A 25,053-nucleotide genomic window follows, 5' to 3' on the forward strand; every position below is an offset into this window, starting at 1 on the left:
TGTTTTAAGTCAAAAACAAATTTGAAATTTAAAAAACTTTAAAAAAAATAAAAAATAAAAATAAAAACATGCATGTGAAATTTTTCTTGGATTTTTTTGGTTTTGTTTTTTTGATTGAAGCAACTTTTTTGATTGAAGTAATGTTGATTTGTGTTTGGGCCACATTTTGGCTCGGACAATTTTGTCTTTATTATTCAATCTAAAAATAAGTTGCTTCAAAAAAATATAGATTTTCAAAAAAAAAAAAAAAACACCTCGATCAAAGGAAAAAAATTCAATCAGAAAAAAAGTTTTTGAATGCGAAAAAAAATTTGAGATTGAAAATTTTGCATTTGAACACTTAATTTTTCATTGAAAAAGTTTTCTTTGATTGAAGCAATCCTTTTTGTGTTTGGGCCATATTATGATTAGGACATTTGTGTCTAAATCATTCAATCCCAAAAAAAAGTTGCTTCAATCAAAAAAAAAATATTTTCAATCAAAGAAAACTTTTTCCTTTTTCAAAAAAAAAAAAAAAATTTTTTTCAATTTTTTTTTTCAAATTTTTTTTTTAATTATATGCAAAGCAAATGACCGTCTAAGGTGCTCGAAAAATAATTTTGACCCATTACAAAAAATTTTTTTTTTGTTCATTTCATTCATTTTTGTTGCAGTTTTATTGCTTTAAACATATATATATATATATATATATATATATATATATATATATATATATATATATAGGAAAGTCAATTACATGCAATGCCACTTTTCGGCTTATGAACTAAGGATTATCCCCGTGTAGGTAGTTAATTGATGATTAACATATTTCTCTAACGTATTTCTTGTGTATGTTAATATAATTTGTGTTCAAATATTGCAATTTAAATTCGCTAATAAAATCCAGACATATATCCTGGAAGTTTTCAAAATGTTTCTTTAGTAGTTTTTTAAAACAAAGGTTTGAATACAACAGTGTATCACCTGAACCAGTACACATGAAAGTTAGGAAATCATTACAAATTTATTTTGCATTGCATTTTGCATTGTCCATACCAATGTTGAGACCAAACCTACACCCTTGGTTTTAAGTAATAATTCCGATATTCCCTTGCATTTTCGGCATGACGCACTGACGAGACGGGCTTGATTTTCAGCCAAGTCATCAACGAACAACAAGCAAAAAACGTGCCATTCATTTAAACGGACCGCAACTCTTCCATAAAGAGAGCGCGTGGTCAATGAAAGCATGACAAAGGTGAGTGATGTGACGCCGCGTTGGCAATAATATTGCCAAAACACTTCCGTTCGCTTTTGTTTTTTCCGCGATTTTACCAAAATAGCTTTGTAGGGTTCAAACCTACACCTCACGCCAAATGTTTCTGCATTTGCCGTCACCAGGTGAGCCCAAACAAGCCGAGTTGTAAAACTACATAAAACATCCAGCAGGAAATAAAAGGGGAGGATCAAGTTGGTTGTCACGCTTGTTCATTTTGCCCACCAGAGGGCGGTGTTGCGCAATATCAGGATTTAAATATCAGAATTGACAATTTATTGGCTTCTACAAAAACAAGTTTCCAGTGATAAAAGTATTAGAATTAAAGAATTAGACAGAAAAAGCTCCAGTTTTGATTCACATTATCTAGCTATCCAGTTCCTTACTAGCTGTCAGCCCAAAACACGAGAGAATTAGACAGAAAAAGCACCGAGTTTGATTCACATTATCCAACTAACCAGTTGCTTGCTAGCTGTTAGCCCAAAACACGAGTTTGAATTGGAACAATTCAAATTGTTTATATTGTAAGACTGTACAGGGAACTGTGAAATTAGGAAAAAAGTAATCTTGCGTGTTCTGCATATTTTTGTTCAGGATGTTTTTTTGGGACAGCTGCCCTTTCACAGATGACGATGACGACGATGTTCCACTTTGCAGGTACGTGCGATAATACTGTGTCCGACTTGACTAAAAGCCTTGGAACTGGCTTTCTTTTCTTGCAGTTGTCAGGGCATCAACCTCACCAACTGCCGTTACGATAGCGGTAGGTCACAAAAAGAAAAAAACGGCACCAGAAATACACAGTTAAAAAAATATCCTATTTTTGTGTCAGTGCGTCGCGCTGCGGAGAAATTAGGAATTAAAGAGGCAAAGCCAGGTGAGGACTGGACTTTGTTTTGGACCGATCCCCGTCCTTGTGAAGAAAAATTTAAAGAAATGAAACCGTATCAGGTAATCTCATTGCAATTTTATGAAAAATGCCGCATGTCAAGTTTGGTCTTGACGTAGTCGAAGCACAATGGTCATGTGTTCTTGTCCATCTGTTGCAGAAAATCAACCATTTGCCCTCTATGACTGAAATCTGCCACAAAAATTCACTAGCGACTAACTGGAAGCACATGCTAAAGTTTTTCCCCGAAGACTACAACATTTTCCCTAGGACGTGGACTTTTCCCATAGAGTGTGTTTACATTTACTCTGTCGTTTTCCCTCTACCTGTCAGACGCACTCGCGGGCACTTGCTTTTTCTTCCTGCAGGTACGGCCTTTTTAAAACATACGCCAGGGACAAAGACAAATGTTACATTTGCAAACCGAACGCGGGCAGTCAAGGCAAAGGCATCTCCATCTTCACGTCGTGGGATAAAGTTCAGCCAGAGCAAGATATGATCTGTCAGGAATACATCGACAAGGTAAGTCTCGCGCTGATTTCGGGTCGGAATGAACTTTCAGCCTTCCCGTCGATCCAATGCAGCCTCTGCTCATCGACGGATTCAAGTTCGACATGCGCATCTACGTGCTGGTGACCTCGTGTTACCCCTGGAGGATCTACATGTACAACGAGGGGCTCGCTCGCTTTTGCACTGTTAAGTATGAAGAGCCAACAGATGAAAATGTGGTAAGCACGATAGCTACAGTGGTATGAAAAAGTATCTGAACCTTTTGGAATTTCTCACATTTCTGCTTAAAATCACAATCAAATGTGATCTCATCTTTGTCAAAATTACACAGATGTAAAAACTGTTTCTGCTTTTACTAAAACCACCCAAACATTTATAGGTTGTCATATTTTAATGAGAATAGTATGCAAACAATGACATATGGGGGGAAAATAAGTAAGTGTACCCTTTGCCTAAGGAGACTTAGAGCAATTAAAACCAATTTTTACCAAGCAATTTAAGTCATGTGTGTGCCCAATCACTGGTGAGTGGTTTAAAGCTGTGCTGCCCACTATAAAACACACACCTGGTAAGAATTGTCTTGATGAGAAGCATTGTCTGATGTGCATCATGGCTCGGTCAAGACAGCTGTCTGAAGACCAGCGATCAAGGATTGTTGATTTGTATAATGCTGGAATAGGATACAAAACCATCTCAATAAGTCTGGATGTTCATCAATCGACAGTCTGAGAAGTTGTCTACAAATGGAGAGTTTGGCACTGTTGCTTCTCTCCCAAGGAGTGGCCGTCCACCTAATATGACGCCAAGAGTTCAGCGCAGAATACTTAGAGACGTAAAAAAGAACCCAAGATTGTCTGCTAAAGACTTCCAGAAAACACTGGAACAGTCCAATATCTCCGTGCACACATCAACTATATGTAAAACTATGACCAAGAATGGTGTTCACTGGAGGACTCCACAGACGAACCCACTGCTGTCTAAAAAAACATTGTTGCTTGTTTAATGTTCGCAAAAAGGCACTTTGACACTCCACAAAAGTTTTGGAAAAATATTTTGTGGACTGATGAAATCAAAGTTGAATTGTTTGGGAGTAACACACAACGTCATGTGTGGAGGAAAAATGGAACAGCTCACCAACATCAACACCGCATCCCCACCATGAAGCATGGTGGAGGGAGCATCATGATTTGGGGCTGTTTTGCTGCCTCAGGGCCTGGACAACTTGCAATCATTAATGGAACAATGAATTCAAAAGTTTATCAGAGATGAGGGTAGATGCTGCAACAAGACAATGATCCAAAACGCAGAAGTCAATCAACTTTAGAATGGTTTCAGGAGAACAAAATACACGTTCTGGAGTGGCCAAGTCAAAGTCCAGACTTGAACCCTATTTAGATGCTGTGGCATGACCTAAAGACAGCGATTCATGCCAGAATCTGACTGAACTACAGTAGTTTTGTACAGAAGAATGGGCCAAGATTAGTCCTGATCGATGTGCCAGATTTATCTGCAGCTACAGGAAGCGTCTGGTTGAAGTTATTGCTGCCAAAGGGGGGCAAAAAAATATGAAATGTGATGGTTCTGTCATTTTTTTGAATGCTATCCTCATTCAAATATGGAAACCTATAAATGTTTGGATGGTTTTAGTTAAAGCAGACAGTTTTTTTCATCTGTGTGATTTTGACAAAGATTAGATCACATTTGATGGTGATTTTTTGCGAAAATGTGAGAAATTCCAAAAGGTTCAGATACTTTTTCATACCACTGTATTCAAATTACTGTATTACATCAAGTAAAAAAAAATAAACGCGTCTCTCCTGTCAGAATAACAAGTATATGCATCTAACAAACTTCACCATCAACAAGGACAGCGAGACGTTCGTCAATGATGAAAAGACGGGGAGCAAACGGTACTTTTGCCAACTGTCTTGAACACTATGGAAGAAATTGCAAGCATTTTTGTGTCTTTTTAAACCTGCCCTGTTTAAAACTGCTGAAGTAGTTTTAATGTGCCACATTGGTGTTTGGATTGCTCCTATTGTGATTGTGTTGTGGTGTTTATTCAAACAATGCAGCAGGACAAAAAAGGTTTATATTTTAGTTTTAATGCTATTCTTTATCTACTGCGGATTGCTAAAAAGCTTGTTCGAGTTACTAACAACACTTCTGAACTAAAGGTTACCGTGCATTTACGTTATCTATATACTCTGACGCATATGCTAGTTTCATACTGTAGGTCTTAATGCACAAATTCAATTTTTCCGACTCGAGTGAGCATTAACTTGACGATCTGAATGAGACAGGTCGCATTAAAGTGGAAAAAAACGGATAAGAAGAAAAATCAGATTTGTGTATTAAGACCTGCGGTCTGAACCTAGCCTTAGTGGTGTGACAAAATATCGAAAAAGTGATATATCGTGATACTTTGCATCCCAAAAGGTTATCGATATGCTCATGCCAAGAATCGAGATATCTTTTAAAAGAGCTGTCAGTGCTACCAAAATCTTCCACCAATATCGTGTTTCTATTGTTTCAGTTAACTCAGTGCATAGACTTCATAATGTATAGACGAGACACGGAGCTGATTCATCGGGGGCCTATCGCCGTCAAAGCTGGAAACACAGACAAATGCTTAAATACCTGAATTATTTATAGATATGGATGTAAACGGGCAGTTAGCATTTATTTTACGTAAATATGTCGAATGTGCTGCTAGTCTTTAAGCCACTGTGGTGCTGCCTTATCACCATGAAGAGGTTTTTATGTAGAAATGCTTGTGAATAAATGCTTAAGTCCCTGAATTCTTTATAGATATGGATGTAAAACAGTCTCGATTCTTGGTTAAATGCAAAAAAATGGACAGTTAGCAGTTATGTTACGTAAATATTGTATATATAGAGTAGTATAACGGCAATACTGTAGCTGGTAATTTCTCCCATCATTTTTTTCGTAACGCTTCAAAGTGCATGCATGGTACGAAAAATATAATAATTACCTTGAATCCTTGGACAAATCACTCCTGAGGCAATCCTTCCTGTTTGTATGCGGTACAGCTTTTGTACGTTTTCAACCTAAATCCGCCATTGGGTCGCTGCATGTGTTTGAGAATACAGGTCACTTTCTGTTGAGTTTGAGTCACTGCCTATTCATTTGGGAGATTTCCGGGTCACTTCTTGTTCTGTAGTAACTAGGGCTGGGCGATATGGCCTTAAGTACGTATAGCGATAAATTGAGCAGATTTACCTCGATAACGATAAATGACGATAAATTCGCCCAAGCAGACTGTTATACAATTTGAAAATTTGAATCAATGCATGGAATACAAATTAACCATTTCTCGTTATTTAAACCAGCTTTCAATTTAACAATTGCACATGCAGTCTAAACATTAAGTATTTAAAAAAAATCTTGTAAACAATAAGAATTCTAGTGTGAACATTTATAACAGCTTGTATGACTTGAAAAATGTACAACATTATAAAAATCAATATGACGACTGTGCAAACATGTCATTCTAACACAAATGACTTGCAGCTTTAACAGTACACTTCAGACAACTTATTGGTAATGGCTGCTATGACATAATTATTCAACACAAGTGTTTATGTCAAGGTTTCAGTTGATTTATTTTTCTGAAACATTCTTTAATACATGCACCCCCACTCAGACACAACCAGATTAAAGCTGTATTGCTCTGATGCCAATGAAACACATAAGGTTTTATGATAGCAGAATAACGCAAACACATACAGAAATATAGCTGTGCCCAGTCCACTCATTAATTTCAGCCGTTTCGACAAGGTTAGAGCCGCTGTCCGACTCTTTCACGTTCATTTGTAGCCGTTGTTAGCCGCTAGCGTTAGCCTGTGGCTTGGCTACCAGAAGAAAGCATCCTCTCCTGATATCGTGAGAACCAGGGAGGACAACAGGTGAAAGCCCGTCTGGAACCCGCCAAAAGTTTACTTTATTTCGGGTGAAAGTTTGGCGAAGCTAATTTAAGCCCGACTCCATCCCGTTTACTTGTAGCGTTAGCTGCTAGCGTTAGCCTACCTGGCTTCTGTTTGATTGGCTTCCTGAAAACCACGTGACTCCATACGTAAGCACACTGTCTGCTTTCTTAAAGGGGAATGAACATAGCCGAACAACACAGCGTCAAAGCGGGATAAAAAGACGATATTTAGAACCAGGGAGGACAGCGGGTGAAAGCCCGTCTGGGACCCGCCAAGAGTTTACTTTATGTCAGGTGAAAGTCTGTCGAAGCTAACTTAAGCCCGACTCCATCCCGTTTACTTGTAGCGTTAGCTGCTAGCGTTAGCCTACCGGGCTTCTGTTTGATTGGCTTCCTGAAAACCACGTGACTCCATACGTAAGCACACTAACAACACAGCGTCAAAGCGGGATAAAAAGACTATATTTTCTTGTTTTATTAAATTACCGAATTTACCGACATGGTCAAAATTACGTCGGTCATCGTGAAGAATTTCGGTGACGGTAAATTTTCGGTTTACCGCCCTGCTCTAGTAGTAACCCAAAATCAACTGGAAGTGACCCATAAAATGCCTCAAAATCAACAGGTAGTGACCTGAAATGGCCCAAAATTACCTCGTTGCTTGACATTCATTGGCTGCCACTGACAGCAATAGAAGTGGGAGGGGCCCGTTTGAAGTGGGAGGGGCTGCAGCTATCGATTATCGTAGTAATCGATTGATCTAAAAACTAGTTAGTTCGAATCATCGAGTAATTGGATTCGGAACATGCGTTGCAGAATAAACAAATAAACAAAATGAACCTCTTAACAAATTGTTCAAACAAGTATTCCGATGAACAATGGCTAAATACACCTATAAATTACGAATGCATAAAAAAACGAGCTCAAACAAAAACGTACCTTATGTTGGTCTAAACAGGGAGCAGCTGGATTCAGCCATGTTAAATGATATGTCATATTCACTTTTGCCACTAGAGAGCAGTGTATCCACCCAAATCAATGAAACTAAATGCAAATGATTTCAAAACAAACCATTACAACGCCACTAAGTAAACGAATACTCGAAGCAGCAAAATTTGCTTCGAATCTTTTTTCTAATCGAATTACTCAAGTTAATCGATTCATCGTCACAACACTAGTTCATTCGCTGCCACCCTCCCAGTTCAAATGGATTGGATGTGTACTAGTGATAAATTTACAGCAGAACGATGATCAATGATAGCTTGTTTTTCTGTTTATTAGTCGTTTTGGAGAATATCCTCGAATGAAATTCTGACCAGTGTATCGATCATCGTTGTATTGCCATATCGTGAGATCATCGTTATCGTCAGCTTCATATCGGAAATCGTATCTTGAGGTCGTTTCCCACCCCTAACTGCACTCTCGGTCTTCTAGAAAGTTATCGACTCTAAAGAAGCAGTTGACATCCAACTACAAGAACACGGAGAAGATCTGGAGCAACATCGAGGACGGCATTGTGAAAACGCTGGTCTTGGCTCACTCCCGCATCCAGCACGGCTACACCACTCTCTTTTCCAAACACGTGGTGGGAAGCGCTTGCTTCCAGATCTTGGGCTTTGACGTGCTGCTGGATGAGGAATTCAGGCCATGGGTGCTTGAGGTTGGCAGATATTTAGAAGGATAAAACGACTTTTGTGTACTACCTCGTTGCTACTTGCTAATCTATGTATCGCTGGATTCGTATCTTGCTAACAATGCGCTCGTATTTCTCCAATTCAACAATTTCCGACTTATTGTTACCTGTAGGTTCCGAGTTAGCGCGTAGAGGGAGCCGGGCGGTCGTAGTTCATTTTGAATGTTGTTTTTAACCCCCACAGGTGAATCACTCTCCAGATTTTTCCACTCTGCTGCCGCTGGACTGCGATGTCAAGGACGCCTTACTTTACGACACTCTAGTCCTTATCAACTTGGCTCCCTTTGACCGGTGCAGGATGATCAAGGAGGAGAAGCGGAAGGTGGAGGAGCGCATGAAACAAAATGTGCGGATAGAAGAGAGGTAGGATCTCTGGGGTTATATATGTTACAAGCTTGATACGACTACCCTTACCGAGGGGGGGCACCAAATGGGCAAGGGGTAGGCCTAGTAACCAATAGGATAGGAAGGGGAGGTCAGATTAGGGTATGACAGTACAGTAGGGCTGCAGCTATCGATTCATCGATGAACTAGTTTGAATAATCGAGTAATCGGATAAGGATCATAAAAAATTAAAACAAAAAATTAAAACACCTGAGCTGAGCCTCAAACGGTATAAAAAATAAATAAATCAGGTTCTAATTACAACAAAAGAAAATTTGGCTAACTTACATAGCAAAAGTCCACTAGCTTAAATGCTATAAAATGCTCTTAACAAATGGTTCTAATACATACACAACCATTCAAAAGTTTGGGGTCACCCAGACAATTTTGTGTTTTCCTTCAAAAGTCACACTTTGATTTTTAAAATGAGTTTCAAAATGAATAGAAAATGCTCATTTTGCAACAATTACAGCTTTGTGTCACATATGTTCTTTTCTTTGAACCAAACACCTCAAACTTTGATTTGTCTGTCCATAACTTTTTTCCAATCTTCCTATGTCCAATGTCCGTGTTCTTTCCCCCGTATTGTTTCCTTTCATTATCCAGTCTCAGATCAAGCTTTTTCCTTTGCCTCGCTGCCCTGAAAACCAGCATCCCGGAGTCGTCTCTTCACTGTCGACATTGGCACTGGTGTTTTACGGGTACTATTTAATGAAGCTGCTAGATGAGGACCTGCGAGGCATCTATTTCTCAAACTAGAGACTCTCATGTACTTGTCTTCTTGCTCGGTTGTGCAGCGTGGCCTCCCGCTTCTCTTACTACTCTAGATCTTGTTTGTGCTGCTCTCTGAAGGGAGTGGTACACAGCTTTATAGGAAATCTTCAATTTCATGGCAAATGGAATAGCCTAAGAACAGATTGTCACTTGAAAGTTGTCTTTTTCTGGCACTTTCGAGAGTTTAATCAAACCCACAAAGGTGATGCTCCAGATACCCAACGAGCTCAAAGGAAGATCAGTTTTATGGCTTCTCTAACCACCTAAACTGTTTTGAGCAGTGCCAACATAGTTGCACAAGGTTTTCTAATCATCTATTATCCTTCTAAGGCAAATAGCAAGCACAGTGTACCATTAGCACATTGGAGTGATGTTTGCTGTAAATGGGCTTCTTGACAAAACTACGTAGATGTAGCATTAAAACCGGACGTTTCCAGCTAAAATAGTCATTTGCCACATTAATAATCTATAGAGTGTTTTTCCGATTAGTTTAATGTTATCGTCATTGAAAAAAAGCAGTGCTTTTCTTTCAAAGTTGAGGAAATTTCTAAGCGACACCAAACTATTGAACGATAGTGTATTCCCACAAAAAAGCAGCTAAATATACCTATAAACTAAATTACGAATGCATTTTTTATAAAATTAGCTCAAAGAAAAACTTAGCTTATGTTGGTCTTAACAGGGAGCAGCTGGATTCAGCCATGTGAATTGTGTTATGTCGTATTCACTGTGTCAAGTTCAAATACGAATCCTTAGGTAGACATTTATAATACCCAAATTAACGACATGGGGTTAGGCACTTAATTTAGTTGAAAAGCTTGCAAGGAGAAGGAGGAAAGCTATACAATGGACTACAAAATACAGCTTCCGCAATCGTTCAAACTAACCCCTCCTTCACCTCGCTTTTTATTTAGGATGGCATAGCAATAGACGGGTGTCTTGTCCTAAAAGGGTTAGTGGAAGCAAGCTGGTGACACCCCTTGTATTTGTATGGCTATGTGTGCATGTAGGTGGAATTATATACATGTATGTTAGCACATTTCAGCAAAGCAAAACTGCCTGTTCTGCCTGTCCTTTTACAGGCAAGAGGCTTCCTCAGGGCTTCATCAAGACAAAACATTAACAAATGAGCAAAAGCATTTCTCTATTGCAAGCAGCACTAAGCAAAAGCATTTCTTCATCGCGAGCAGCGATTGATTAGCGCAATTATATAACAAACATCTCATTAACTATCACATCAAATACATTTCATGAAGCAATAGCATTTGGCAAGTAATACATTGCAACAACATGATTTCTTAAATGTCCCAATCAGTTTAGATGTCAATGTGTGTGGCTTGTCCTTGAAGTTGACCTGTGGAACCGGGGCCGGTTTAAACCGGTCAGAATGACAAGGCAGTTTTATCAAGAACTAAACATGTCTATAGTTATCAATCACAAAAATGTCTCTTACTGTACTCAATCATGGAACATCCTAATTTAGCAATCAATACTTTATTATGAGCCTTCAATGGTAAAAGCAAATATTTAATAACCATTTAATAATTATCATATTTCACTGTTACAACTAGACGGCAGTGTATCCACCCAAATCAATGAAAGTAAATGCAAACACTTTCAAGACAAAATATTAAAACACCACTTTAATTAAACGAATACTCAAAGCAGCAAAATTTAATCGGAATCTTTTTCCCAATCAAATCACTCGAGTTAATCTTTGCAGCACTACAGTGCTGGTTGAGTACACAAGTAGTATTAAAACAAATCACCTGTGAGTATTCTTGAATTGACACAGAGTTGTAAACCTGTGTCTACCAGTAAAACTTATTTTTTAATTTTCTGAGCTGACGTCATGAGGAAACATTTGCCTCCTGCAGGCTGGAAAACGAACAGCAGCGCCGGGCCACCATGGTGGAGGAGATGGAGAGCTACGAAGACGATCACCTGGGAAACTTCAAAAGGATCTACCCCAGTGAGGGAAACGAGAAATATGACAAGTACTTAAAAGTGGAGGACAGGCTCTACAAGACTAAGAACAATGACTTCACTGTCACGTCACTTGCTGAAAAATCATGAAAAATAAACTAAATTGTAATTATACAAACCCTATCTTTGCCTGACGTTACTCCGGTTTGCTCTGGGTGTTAAGCAAGTTGAGGGCAGGGGCGGAGCTAGGGGGAGGCCCGGGTGGGCAAGGGGAGTGGCCAAAAAGCACGCCTGTACCTATCACGTTTTGCATATCCGCTACGGAACGAACACAGTGCTGCAGACGTCATGATTGGATTGCATTGCATCTAATCTGTCAGGTGGGTCAACAGACAGAAGTGAACTTGACCACTGCACAGACAACACATTTTTTCTTCCGCAGTAACATTCCCGAGAGGAGGGCTCGGCACCTAAATGTTTCAAGAATACACCGTTCCGCCGCGGGAGGAAATTTTGCAGTGGAAAACGAAGCCTGTGCGTGGTAGGAAATTTTTTAATTATTCCAATAGAAAAAAAAAAAGCATTTGATAATGCGGCATTTTGCTAAGCAGGCATGTGCCGTATTTCAGGAAAGGATATCTTAGGCTATTTTAAATACATATAAAGAGGGATTATATTCAGTCCAGTTATGAGAAGGTCACAATAGTTAATCCGTTTTTAGCTGACTGTGCCAGTGGAAGGAAGCTATGATGTTGCAATTTTTCCCTAAATATGCAGTTTTGAACTCTATCGATGGATTAGTTTTATCATGTTTGGTGAACAAATTGGCAACCATTTTCAAAACAACCAACACCTGATTGGCGTGCATTTTAACTGATTTTTCAAGATCTACTGAATACTTTGTTCTTCATATAAAATACATATACGTACCAGTATATTAACTAGGCTTATTCATTCAGCAGGGCCGAGATCATGTGGCAAAATGGATTTTGCCATGTTGCTTTTTTTTGCCATGTGGCAAAATTGATGTTGCCATGTGGCATTTTTTTGCCATGTTGCCAAACGGATTTTGCCATGTGGCATTTTTTTTTCATGTGGCATTTTTTTTGCTATGTGTCAAAAGGGATTTTGCCATGTGGCATTTTTTTTTCATGTGGCATTTGTTTTGCTATGTGTCAAAATGGATTTTGTCATGTGACATTTTTTTTTGCCATGTGGCAAAATGGATTTTGCCATGTGGCTTTTTGCCATGTCGTAAAATGGATTTTGGTTTGTGGCATTTGGGAGGGGGGGGGCATGTGGCCAAAATGGATTTTGGTTAGTGGCATTTTTTTTCGCCATTTGGCAAAATGGATTTTGGTTTGTTGCATTGTTTTGGGTCATTTGGCCAAAATGGATTTTGGTTTGTAGCTTTTTTTTTTTTTTTTGTTTTGGCCATGTGTCATTTTTTTGCCATGTGGCAAAATGGAATTTGCCATGTGGCATTTTTTTTTTTGCCATGTAGCAAAATGGATTTTGGTTTGTGCCATTTGGGGAGAGGCATGTGGCCAAAATGGATTTTGGTTTGTGGCATTTGGGGGGGGGCATGTGGCCAAAATGGATTTTGGTTTGGCAAAAAAAAAAAAAAAAAAAAGCCACGTGCTATAGCTTTTTTGCTATGTGTCAAAATGGATTTTGCCATGTGGCATTGTTTTTTTGCCATGTGGCAAAATGGATTTTGCCATGTGGCATTTTTTGGCCATGTGGCATTTTTTTGCCATGTGACAAAATGGAATTTGGCATGTGGTTTCTTTTTTTGTTGCCATGTGACAAAAAAAGCCACGTGGCATTTTTTTTTTTTTTTTGCAATGTGTCATAATGGATTTCGCCATGTGGCATTTTTTTGCCATGGGAAAAATCGATTTTGGTCTGTGGCATTTTTTTTTTTAGGGGGCATGTGGCCAAAATGAATTTTGGTTTGTGGCATTTTTTTGCCATTTGGCAAAAAAAAGCCACATGGCAAAATCCATTTTGCCACATGGCAAAATGCATTTTGCCATATGGCAAATACCACTTTTGGGTCTCGCTGTCTCTCCATTCTTCTGGAGGAAAAAAAGCTTAATTTTTCCATTCTTTTACTTTGATTAAAGTCACAGCAATTTCTCCCACCCATCTAAAATGGTGCATTGCTGCCATCTGTTGGTAATTATGCAGCAGTAAAATTGTTTCCAAGCTTGAAATTCAATGTACAGCAGCGTCAGACTCAATATAATTGACAAATATAGCACTAGACCTTTGGATTCCTGTTGATAAATATTAGGGCTGCAGCTATCGACTATTTTAGCAGTCGATTAATCTATCAACTAGTATCAACGCTTTATTTGACAGTGGCATCATAAGACAGTCGTAAGACCAAATGAACCACCATGAAGCTTTGAACCAACTGGTGCAAAGCTTTATAGCTTGAAGAAGCTTCACTTGGCCATCACAGCCAACCTCTGCTGCCACCTGCTATCAACACTGTTGTCCAACATGCCCCTTAGCATGCAGTGCAGCACTACAGGTGTACATTACAATCAAAATGAATGTTCTGTGCTTATTATTTCTTCAGGTAACGTTCTAGTTCTTTCATTAATTGTTAGTTATGGTAGTAGGTAACACGTTATTTGACAGCCATATGACTGTCATAAGACTATCATTACTGTGACATGACACTGCCATGAGCATTAATGAACGCTTATGACAGATTCCATTTTGTGTCATCCGGCAAATGATCTCACTTTTAAATGGATGTAAAAGATCCGAGCTTGGTCTTAACAGGGAGCAGCTTGATTCAGCCATGTTAAATGACTTATGTGATATTCACTCTTGGAGGGGAGTGTATCTTCCCAAATCAATAAAACCAAATGCAAACACTTTCAAAACAAACCATAACAACACTACTCTTAAATGAATACTCGAAGCGGCAAAAATTTGATTCAAAACTTTTTTTTCATAATTTTATTTTATTTTTATTTTTTTTTTTTTGTGCCATGTAGCAAAATGATTTGTAGCATTTTCTTTTTTTTTTTTCTTTTTTTTTTTTTTTTTTTTTTTTTTTTTTGCCATGTGGAATTTTTTTTCTCATTTGGCAAAATTGATTTTGCCATGTGGCATTTTTTCTGCCATGTTGCAAAATCAATTTTGGTTTGTGGCATTTTTTTTTTTTTTTTTTTTTTTTTTATTTAGGGGCCATGTGGCCAAAATGGATTTTTTTTGTTTGTGGCATTTTTTTGGGGCCATGTGGCCAAAATGGATTTTGGTTTGTAGCATTTTTTTTTTTTTTTTTTTGCCATGTGGAATTTTTTTTTTTTTTGTCATTTGGCAAAATTGATTTTGCCATGTGGTTTTTTTTTTTTTGCCATGTGGCAAAATGGAAATTTGCAATGTGGCATTTTTTCTGCCATGTAGCAAAATCAATTTTGTTTTGTGGCTTTTTTTTTTTTTTTTTTTTTTTTTTTAGGGGCCATCTGGCCAAAATTGTTTTTTTTTTGTTTGTGGCATTTTTTGGGCCATGTGGCCAAAATGGATTTTTGTTTGTAGCTTTTTTTTTTTTTTTTTTTTTTGCCATGTGGAATTTTTTTTGTCATTTGGCAAAATTGATTTTGCCATGTGGTTTTTTTTTTTTTTTTGCCATGTGGCAAAATGGAAATTTGCAGTGTGGCATTTTTTCTGCCATGTAGCAAAATCGATTTTGGTTTGTGGCTTTTTTTTTAGGGGGCATGTGGCCAAAATGGATTTTGGTTTGTGGCATTTTTTTGCCACATGCCAAATCAATAAAACCAAATGCAAACACTTTCAAAACAAACCATGACAACGCCACTCTAATTAAACGAATACTCGAAGCGGCAAAATTTGATTCGAAGCTTTTTTTCATAATCAAATTACTCGAGCTAATAGTTAAAGCACTAATAAATATAGACTGTTTTGTGCATTTGCCTTTCATTTCTGTGATAAATCTGTAAATTTGTGTCAATCTCTATTCCAGAAAAGCACAATCATCAACACTGAACCGCCATCCTCCAGCGACTTGTGAGCTCCTGGTGGTAAACTTTTCCATGCGAGAATGGAGTGCACTCTCAAACAATATGTTTGCAGGACTGTGACAACACCATGAGCTTCAACGTCTGCCCACGGTTGTTCCTGGTTCTCTTTGCCTTTCTGTGCGTGCTTCCCGTCATTAGCTGGGGAGCTTCATTTCGGATCGGGTTAGTGGGCCCCTGGGAGTGCGACCCCGTTTTCGCTAAGGCCCTGCCCCATGTGGCAGCACAACTGGCGATAAAACACATCAACAGGGATCCCTCTCTGTCCTACGCTGCAACTTTTGACTATATAATCCTGAATGTAGGCATTCGCTGATACGTTTTTTTCACTTTTGGCTGACGTCTTAATTATGTCACATATGCTTCTCAGGAGCCATGCAAGACCTCAAGAGCTCTGGAGAAGTTTGTGGCTTTCCACACCAAGGCTTCGGCTTTCGTCGGACCGGCCAATCCGGGCTACTGTGACGCTGCTTCAATGCTGAGCAAAAGTTGGAACAAGGTGAGTCAAAAAGGATTGGACGACTAGCACCGTCAATGAGTGTAATAATAAGGGCGTAGGTTTGCATAGGGACGGTAGGGACATATTACTACCAACTTTTCAGGATGATGAAATTGATTGTTTTCCCATGTGTTGTTAGGATAGAATTGACCCTACCATTATTAAGTGAATTACTTTCATTATGTTTAGACTTAGATTTACACCGTTTCACTTAGTAGTGCCGGTCCATTTTTTTCCCCCTCAAACGCACGTTTGATTGGCTGATGACTAGAACCCCCGCAATCACACAATCCCGACAAAAATGCATGTCAATAAGCCGCCTCCTCCGCCCTCATTGAAGAGGAGGGATATTAGTAGGGTTTTTTTTCAGCCAGCAGCAGCCACTGTAAGTAGGGTTGTTCCGATCATGTTTTTTTTGCTCCCGATCCGATCCCAATCGGTTTAGTTTGAGTATCTGCCGATCCGGATATTTCCCGATCCGATTGCTTTTTTTTTTTTTTTTTTTTTTGCGCCTGATTCAATTCCAATCATTCCCGATAATTTTTCATATACATTTTGGCAATGCATTAAGAAAAAAATGAATAAAACTCGGACGAATATATACATTCAACATACAGTACACAAGTGCTGTATTTGTTTATTATGACAATAAATCAAGATGGCATTTACATTATCAACATTCTTTCTGTGAAGACTTGTAATTCTTAAAGGATAAATGACTTTGTAAATTGTGACTAAATATTGCCATCTAGTGTATTTGTTGAGCTTTCAGTAAATGATACTGCAGCCATTTAACTTCTGCCCAAATGCATGATGGGAAGTGCAACCATGACGTGCATAGGGGCACCAATTGATATATCTTCTCTACGTTGGGAAATAACATAGGGTGATAAGAAAAAGATTAACTACTACCTTTCTTCCCCACATTGCCTCCCACGTTATTTTTAATTGCTGAGAGAGGTATTGTAAGGCTTTAGCCACATAAAAAATGGCTCCAAAGGCTGTCAAAATTCTCTCTACTCATTATACTCTGCCTTTTAGCGCTATCTATAGGTAAAACGGCGTCTTTATAGTTTGAACGCGACAATGCGTGAGTGGGTCGTGCAGGGCATGCGTTGATTATTTAACCTGATTAATTAAAAAAAATTAATTACCGCCGTTAACGCAATAAATTTGATAGCCCTACTTCAAGCCAAAACTACTCTGGATGAGTGTAAGACATTTTGTCTGTAACGTTAAATACAATTAGAAAACGATTTAAATAAAAAATATATATATATTAAAAAAAGGCATGTCCGATATTTTTTTGCCGATTCCGATACTTTGAAAATGACGTGATCGGACCCGACCGAAGACATCTTTAATTACAACAATTAAAATATATGGAAAGACAATCTGAATGACCTGTATAACTGAAGTTATTATATAACGCAAATAAGGTTGCTGGTGGGAATAATTTGAGCATCCTGAATAGTTGCAGGTATTTTGTTCCTACCGTTACTACCTTGATGAGTAGTACCTCCTTCAGGCTTTGTTCGCATGGGGCTGCATCGGCTCCGATTTGGACCGTGTCTGGAGCCACCCGACCTTCGCCCGCTCCATGCCCAGGCCCACTTGGGTACTATCAAGAATCATGAGATACTTCCACTGGGCTCACGTGGGAATCATCTCTGCCTCTGATGACATCTGGGTGGAGACAGCTAACAAGGTCAGAGCAATCGGATTCGCTTGCTTGCATCGTGTTAACCATGTGCCTCTGCGGTTATAGGTCGCCGACTCACTTCGCGCTCACGCTTTCCCTGTCAGACTGCTCTGGGTTATGGAGAACACTTCTCACAGCATCAGGAGGACTCTAGCTAAAGTCCGCAAGATGAGAGAAATACGAGGTGGATCTTTTTTTTTGTTTTTAGACCGAGTGTTTTCCGAGATTTCCGGGTTTGCAGTGAGTCAGCAACGGGCACACTTTTGCGAAATATACGATGTTTATTGATTAGAAATGGCAAATAAATGAAGTTTATTGATTACAATCCCACAAGAGCAAGCAAACAAGCATCAAAACCAGCATAACAAGTGGTAACGATGATGCTAGATCTAGCTTGTCAATCCCAGAATCCCTGCGCTACCGTTACAGCAACAAGATGTTCCTTAGCAATGAAAATCGCTTACCGTTGACAAATGAGTGGGGAGCCAACGCTACGGTAAAGCGGCGAAGGAACATAGCCGAGCGACCCGTACGTAATCCTCCGGGGGACTTCAGGGGGGTTGGGGAATCTCCCGACTCTCATAGGCACGTCTGATGCGGGGACCGGGTGGCCACTCCTCGCCTCCACGAGAACGCACCACCTGAACTCGTGAGACTCCCCTCCCCTCGAAGGGTATGAGATTCCCCCCCCAGTTCAGGCTCCCAGCGGTTAAAGTAGAATGTTTATTTAAGTTATCTCATGAGATTCCCTCCTAACTATGGAAGTCAAGCGCGTACTATGGTGCAAAACAAGTTATCTCATGAGTTTCCCTCCTAACTATGGAACCCAAGGTGAAAAACAATAACAAGTTGTTACAATCTAGGTCACAGAGGCAATCATACATCGCAAAGGCATAATGTGCTAATGTTTCACATTATATTTTCTCCCATTACTGAGTCACCATTAAAACCAATTTAATTTCCCTCAGTACTTATCCTCTGCATGCACTCGGTGTTGATCGGAGGAGAGCTCCAGAAGCTCCTCTTGGAGACGGCCTACGACATGCAAATGATTGACGGTTCCCTGGTATTCGTACCCTATGACGCCCTCCTCTACAGTCTACCGTACCGTAACATAAGCTACCCAGCCCTGAAGAGCAACAGCAAATTGCTGCGGGCCTACGATGCAGTGCTAACCGTCACCATCGACTCGCCCCAGATGTCATTTTTTGAGGCCTACGAAAATGCTATTGAGAAAGGGGAGGTGGCAAGGATTCTCAAACCCCAGCAGGTGACGAAAATGCGAATACGCTCAACTGTAATTTTTTTAGACATTAGGAATCGTTGGTCGGTCCGTAAAATATTTTTTTCTCTAAGTTTGTCCTGCTTAGTCGTACAGGTGTCCCCGTTCTTCGGCACTATCTACAGCTCCGTGATCCTCCTCGCTCACGCCGTGCAGCGGGTTGGACTTTCCAAGGAGTGGATGTCTGGTGGGAATATTGCACAAGTGCGCCGCCACAGCTTTGAGGTAGCATCTGTTCACTGAAAATTTGCTTCAAATTGCTTCTAATTAATTACTTTTCCCATCTTTGCGACGCCGTTACTGAGGATGTGAAGGGGCGCCGAGCGGCGTTACTAATTGGTTGAATGAACCGCGAGTTGTCTGATTTTGTCACAGCTGCCTGGGAGGTAGGAGGAGGAGGGAAAGGGGTGGTGACGCCATTGCAAACACAATGCTAGGTGTCTCGGAGCCTTAGCATAGCGTTCTCATTAGCATTAGCATTTAGCATGACGAGCGTCATCTTAAACTCTCGGGCAACTCTTTTTTTTTTTTTTTTGCATACAGTTCGTGGAGTCAGATGGGTACAATTAATTACCTGGGTCTTGCCCAAAGGGAAAGCAAAGGTAATTAAGCAAGTAAGTCGATGCCATTGACAGCCATGGACGTCCAAATTTTTTCCCATTCATTTTCAATGGGGAAAAAAAAAATCCCCAAATCAACAGAAAATGACCACATATCAATAGGACGTGTCCCCCAAACTTCACTTCCATTGACACTTATAGAGGGTGCTGCCATTGACGTCCATGGACGTGCAAATTTTTTCCCATTCATTTTCAATGGCAAAAAAAAAAACAATGTCCCCAAATCAACAGCAAATCACCAGATATCAAGAGGACGTGTACCCCAAATGTCCCCGATTGCATTGACGCTTATGGAGGGTGATGCCATTGACGTCCGTAGACGTCCAAACTTCCCATTCATTTCCAATGGCATTTCAGCATGTTTTTTCATTTTATTGATGCCACTGTACTTAGATTCCATTGACACCTATGTAACTTGATACCAATGACGTCAATGGACGTCCAATTTTTTTCCCATTCATTTTCAATGGCAAAAAAAACAATATCCCCAAATCAACAGGAAATGACCAGATATCAATAGGACGTGTACCCCAAATGTCTCCAATTGCATTGACGCTTATGGAGGGTGCTGCCATTGACGGCCATGGACGTCCAATTCTCCTAATCATTTCTAATGGCGTTTACTTTGTTTAATGCCATTGACTGGCATTATTGTCCATTCTGTTGATAGACCTGAGTGGGGCTAAGATCTGTATCTCCACAGAGGAGTTGGAGTTGTCCATGTAGATGCTAGAGTATGATAAGTTTTTTTTACTACCAAAAATAGTCACTTACCATAAACTTGTCTTGAATGACATACAGTAGAGCAAATAAGTATTTAGTCAACCACCAATTGTGCAAGTTCTCCTACTTGAAAAGATTAGAGAGGCCTGTAATTGTCAACATTGGTAAGCCTCAACCATGAGAGACAGAATGTGGAAAAAAACCCAGAAAATCACATTGTTTGATTTTTAAAGAATTTATTTCCAAATTAGAGTGGAAAATAAGTATTTGGTCACCTACAAACAAGCAAGATTTCCTGCTGTCAAAGAGGTCTAACTTCTTTTAACGAGGTCTAACGAGGCTCCACTCATTAATGGCACCTGTTTGAACTCATTATCGGTATAAAAGACACCGGTCCACAAACTCAGTCAGTCACACTCCAAACTCCATTATGGCCAAGACCGAAGAGCTGTCGAAGGACACCAGAGACAAAATTGTAGACCTGCACCAGGCTGGGAAGACAAAATGCTTGGTGTAAAGAAATCAACTGTGGGAGCAATTATTAGAAAATGGAAGACATACAAGACCACTAATAATCTCCCTCGATCTGGGGCTCCATGCAAGATCTCACCCCGTGGCGTCAAAATGATAACAATAACGGTGAGCAAAAATCCCAGAACCACACGGGAGGACCTAGTGAATGACCTACAGATCGCTGGGACCACAGTAACAAAGGTGACTATCAGTAACGCAATGCGCCGCCAGGGACTCAAATCCTGCACTGCCAGATGTGTCCCCCTGCTGAAGAAAGTACATGTCCAGGCCTGTCTGCGGTTCACCAGAGAGCATTTGGATGGTCTAGAAGAGGGCTGGGAGAAAGTGTTATGGTCAGATGAAACCAAAATAGAACTTTTTGGTAGAAACACAGGTTCTCGTGTTTGGAGGAGAAAGAATACTGAATTGCATCCGAAGAACACCATACCCACTGTGAAGCATGGGGGTGGAAACATCATATCTTTGGGGCTGTTTTTCTGCAAAGGGACCATGACGACTGATCTATGTAAAGGAAAGAATGAATGGGGCCATGTATCGAGAGATTTTGAGTGACAATCTCCTTCCGTCAGCAAGGGCATTGAAGATGAGACGTGGCTGGGTCTTTTAGCATGACAATGATCGCAAACACACAGCCAGGGCAACAAAGGAGTGGCTTCGTAAGAAGCATTTCAAGGTCCTGGAGTGGCCTAGCCAGTCTCCAGATCTCAACCCCATAGAAAATCTGTTGAGGGAGTTGAAATTCCGTGTTGCCCAACGACAGCCCCAAAACATCACTGCTCTAGAGGAGATCTGCATGGAGGAACGGGCCAAAATGCCTGCAACAGTATGTGAAAAGCTTGTGAAGAGTTACAGAAAACGTTTGGCCTCCGTTATTGCCAACAAACGGTACGTAACAAAGTATTGAGATGAACTTTTGGTGTTGACGAAATACTTATTTTCCACCAGGATTTGCAAATAAATTCTTTAAAAATCAAAGTGTGATTTTCTGGGGGTTTTTCCACATTCTGTCTCTTATGGTTGAGGTTTACCCATGTTGACAATTACAGGCCTCTCTCATATTTTCAAGTGGGAGACCTTGCACAATTAGTGGTTGACTAAATACTTATTTGCCCCACTGTAAATGACAGGGCTTCAGCCATCCGATGAAATCGGACGCTTCCGGAAATGTTTTATTGGACTACATCATCCTGGACACTGATGGAGTCTCCTGTGAGCTGATGCCGACACACAGGTAAACTTACAAAAATGATGAATACTATTGACGAGAAATTCGAACACTTTGTTACTTTACTACCAAAGTCTCTTTTAAAGGCTAAACATGGAAGCCGATTCGGTCAACTTCCTGGGTCGAGACATTCATTTTCCGCATGGGTCAGGTCCCGGACGGGACGCCCCGTGCTGGTTCACTCCAGGTGCCATCTGCTCCGGAGGTGAGGCTCTTGAAGCCTTTGCGTAACGACCATAAATGGAATAATCCTTGAAATTTTTTTTCTTCCCAGGTGTGGATCTTTTTTCTACTGTCAGCATTGTGCTCGGAGCGATCGGCGTCTGTATGCTGGCTATAGTCTTTATATACTTTGTCCGGTATGAGTCAATCGGAGAAGTTTGGGAATTCTAAACAGGAAATAAATACATCATGTTGTCTGTTTCCTAGGCGACGTGTTAACCAGATTCGGCTTGTCAGGGGACCAAACAAGATCCTGCTGACTTTAGAGGATGTCACCTTCATCAACCCATCGCTTAGCAAGGTCTTTCTTCAAAGTCGTTCTTATATTTGTTGCATGAACAGGACGGTGAAGCCACGTTTCCTATGATTAAATAATGTAGTTGTATGATTTTGGCACAACAAGCACATAAGAATGGAGGCAGTGCCCTCTATAGGACACACAATGACAATTGGAGATGATACAGGAAGCTCAGGTGGTTGTGTGTCTCTGTTTTTCAGCTCCAGCATCCTTAAAATGACTCTCTGTAGCCGTATGCGTCTTTAAAAGACTCCTCTAGCTTTTCTGTCCCAACAATCCAGTCCTTCGAGCCTTACATTGTCATTCACGAAGAGAGGTTCCAAGCGTCTAGTTGTTTTATTATATGGCATTTTCTGTCTGTGTTTGAGCCTTTTCTTCTTGTCAGTCCAGTTTTTGTTTTCACGCACATTCACAGCTCCCTCTATAGGACACTCGTAGCATTGCATCATTAGATGTATCAAATGATTTTTACAAAATCCCTTTTATCAGAAGCCTAGCCTGGACGACAGCCGGGCCAGCGCCATCAAGAGCGTGTCGGACTGTAGTATCATGTCACCCACCTCCACTCGATCGCCAGCAACGTATGAGAACTCCAACGTCGTCATTTTAGAGGTGCATTTTTTTCCCTCCTGTCCAACTGTCAGGAAGCCATTATAATTGGTGATTCTGTCTACTAGGGGGACTGGGCGTGGCTTAAGAGACTACCATACGGCTCATTTAGCAGCATCAACCCCAAAACGAGTGATTTGTTTGAGCTGGTAAGGAGACATGATTATCAAACAGAATGGATCTCGCGTGATCAACATCCACCCGCAGATGAAGGACATGCGGCACGAGAATGTCAACCCCTTCCTGGGCTTCTTCCTCGACTGCGGCGTCTTCGCCATCGTGACCGAGTTTTGTTCCAGAGGCAGCTTGGAAGATCTGCTTCTCAATGATGACGTCAAGTTGGACTGGATGTTTAAGTCCTCCCTGCTGCTCGATTTGATTAAGGTGGGTTCGGGGTGCCTCAAAATTCCAGTTGTCATCGATTTTATTGGATGTATGTGTGGAAGTGAAGGGTTATTTTTCAACAATTCCGAAATGATCCACTATTTATCTCGCAATATGTTAATCTGACCTCGAGATCTTGCCTTAATGATCACTCTTCTAGGTTAGCAAGTTCACACAGTTTAATTTTATGCTAACTCTGATGCAGGTCAGACTTTCAGTAGCAATATTAGTGGCGTGTTCCCCACTTCCACAACATTGAAGTCTTCAATTCTTACAGTGGCTGCTGCTGGCAGGAAAAAAACTAATATCTCTAATATCTAACGTGTGTGTGTCGGTGGAGTGTGTTAGCAAGTTCACAGTTTCATTTTATGCTAACTCTAATGCAGGTCGGACTTTCGGTAGCAAAAGTAGTGGTGTTTCCCCCACTTCCACAACATTGACGTCTTTTTACATACAGTGGATGCTGCTGGCTGAAAAAAAGCTTCTAATATCACTAATATCTAATGTGTGTGTGGGGGGGGGGTTAGCAAGTTCACACAGTTTAATGCTATGCTCACTCTGATGCAGGTCTGACTTTCAGTAGCAATATTAGTGGTGTGTTCCCCACTTCCACAACATTGACGTCTTTTTACATTACTTACAGTGGCTGCTGCTGGCTGAAAAAAATTCTAATATCACTAATATCTAATGTGTGTGTGTTGGGGGGGGGGGTAGCAGGTCAGACTTTCAGTATCAAAATTAGTGGTGTTTCCCCCACCTCCACAACATTGACGTCTTTATACATTACTTACAATGGCTGCTGCTGGCTGAAAAAAGCTTCTAATATCACTAATATCTAATGTGTGTGTTTCACCAAGTTCACAGATTTCACAGATTAAAGTTATGCTAACTCTGATGCAGGTCAGACTTTCAGTAGCAATATTAGTGGTGTGTCCCCCACTTCCACAACATTGACGTCTTTTTAAAATTCTTACTGTGGCTGCTAATGCCGGATAAAAACTTCTAATATCTCTTATGTCTAATGTGTGTGTGTCGGGGGAGTGGGTTAGCAAGTTCACTCGGTTTAATTTTATGCTAATTCTGATCCAGGTCAGGCTTTGAGTAGCAAAATTAGTGGTGTTTCCCCCACCTCCACAACATTGACGTCTTTTTATAATTCTTGCAGTGGCTGCTGCTGGCGGAAATAAGCTTCTAATATCACTTCTAATATCTAATGAGTGTGTGTGAGGGGGGGTTAGCAAGTTCACACAGCTATGCTAACTGTGATGCAGGTCAGACTTTCAGTAGCAATATTAGTGGTGTGTTCCCCACTTCCACAACATTGACGTCTTTTTACAATTCTTACAGTGGATGCTGCTGGTGGAAAAAAAACCTTCTAATAGCGCTAATATCTAATGTGTGCGTGTTGGTTGAGTGAGTTAGCAAGTTCACACAATTTAATTTTATGCTAACTCTAATGCAGTCGGACTTTCGGTAGCAAAATTAGTGGTGTTTCTGCAAACCTATGCCCTTGA

General features: G+C 40.2%; 2 protein-coding genes across 7 annotated transcripts in view; both read left to right on the forward strand.

The window, feature by feature from the left end:
- Positions 1 to 25,053, forward strand: part of gc2 (guanylyl cyclase 2) — a 196,357-nt gene that overhangs the window by 158,088 nt on the left and 13,216 nt on the right. For 2 of the 6 annotated variants that reach the window (XM_057855004.1, XM_057855005.1), the window contains exons 1-14: positions 11,773 to 11,921; positions 15,387 to 15,742; positions 15,812 to 15,940; positions 17,469 to 17,648; positions 17,709 to 17,826; positions 18,611 to 18,912; positions 19,021 to 19,149; positions 21,929 to 22,032; positions 22,113 to 22,231; positions 22,301 to 22,385; positions 22,456 to 22,549; positions 23,036 to 23,158; positions 23,224 to 23,304; positions 23,363 to 23,539. In XM_057855004.1, coding sequence (XP_057710987.1) covers positions 15,512 to 15,742; positions 15,812 to 15,940; positions 17,469 to 17,648; positions 17,709 to 17,826; positions 18,611 to 18,912; positions 19,021 to 19,149; positions 21,929 to 22,032; positions 22,113 to 22,231; positions 22,301 to 22,385; positions 22,456 to 22,549; positions 23,036 to 23,158; positions 23,224 to 23,304; positions 23,363 to 23,539 — 1,872 coding nt within the window. In that variant the 5' untranslated portion in view covers positions 11,773 to 11,921; positions 15,387 to 15,511. Of the gene's footprint in view, positions 1 to 11,772; positions 11,922 to 15,386; positions 15,743 to 15,811; positions 15,941 to 17,420; positions 17,649 to 17,708; positions 17,827 to 18,610; positions 18,913 to 19,020; positions 19,150 to 21,928; positions 22,033 to 22,112; positions 22,232 to 22,300; positions 22,386 to 22,455; positions 22,550 to 23,035; positions 23,159 to 23,223; positions 23,305 to 23,362; positions 23,540 to 25,053 lie in introns of those variants that run through there. The other 4 variants (XM_057855003.1, XM_057855001.1, XM_057855002.1 and 1 more) reach the window with 4 other exon arrangements.
- On the forward strand, positions 793 to 11,530 carry LOC130928686 (tubulin polyglutamylase ttll6-like). The gene is made up of 10 exons (XM_057855402.1): positions 793 to 1,912; positions 1,978 to 2,018; positions 2,088 to 2,206; positions 2,305 to 2,435; positions 2,513 to 2,666; positions 2,729 to 2,872; positions 4,479 to 4,564; positions 8,038 to 8,263; positions 8,481 to 8,659; positions 11,332 to 11,530. The coding sequence occupies exons 1-10, from the start codon at positions 1,851 to 1,853 to the stop codon at positions 11,528 to 11,530; spliced, it is 1,341 nt and encodes a 446-aa protein (XP_057711385.1). The 5' UTR covers positions 793 to 1,850.

The sequence above is a fragment of the Corythoichthys intestinalis genome, chromosome 13, assembly GCF_030265065.1.
Source record: "Corythoichthys intestinalis isolate RoL2023-P3 chromosome 13, ASM3026506v1, whole genome shotgun sequence".
Taxonomy (NCBI): Eukaryota; Metazoa; Chordata; class Actinopteri; order Syngnathiformes; family Syngnathidae; genus Corythoichthys; species Corythoichthys intestinalis.

Bases quoted from the DNA above. Each gene is read 5' to 3' on its own strand.
- LOC130928686 (XM_057855402.1), top strand. From the start codon at position 1,851: ATGTTTTTTTGGGACAGCTGCCCTTTCACAGATGACGATGACGACGAT. The intron at 1,913-1,977 runs GTACGTGCGATA...CTTTTCTTGCAG, and splicing joins GACGATGTTCCACTTTGCAG to TTGTCAGGGCATCAACCTCA. The intron at 4,565-8,037 runs GTACTTTTGCCA...TCGGTCTTCTAG, and splicing joins GAAAAGACGGGGAGCAAACG to AAAGTTATCGACTCTAAAGA.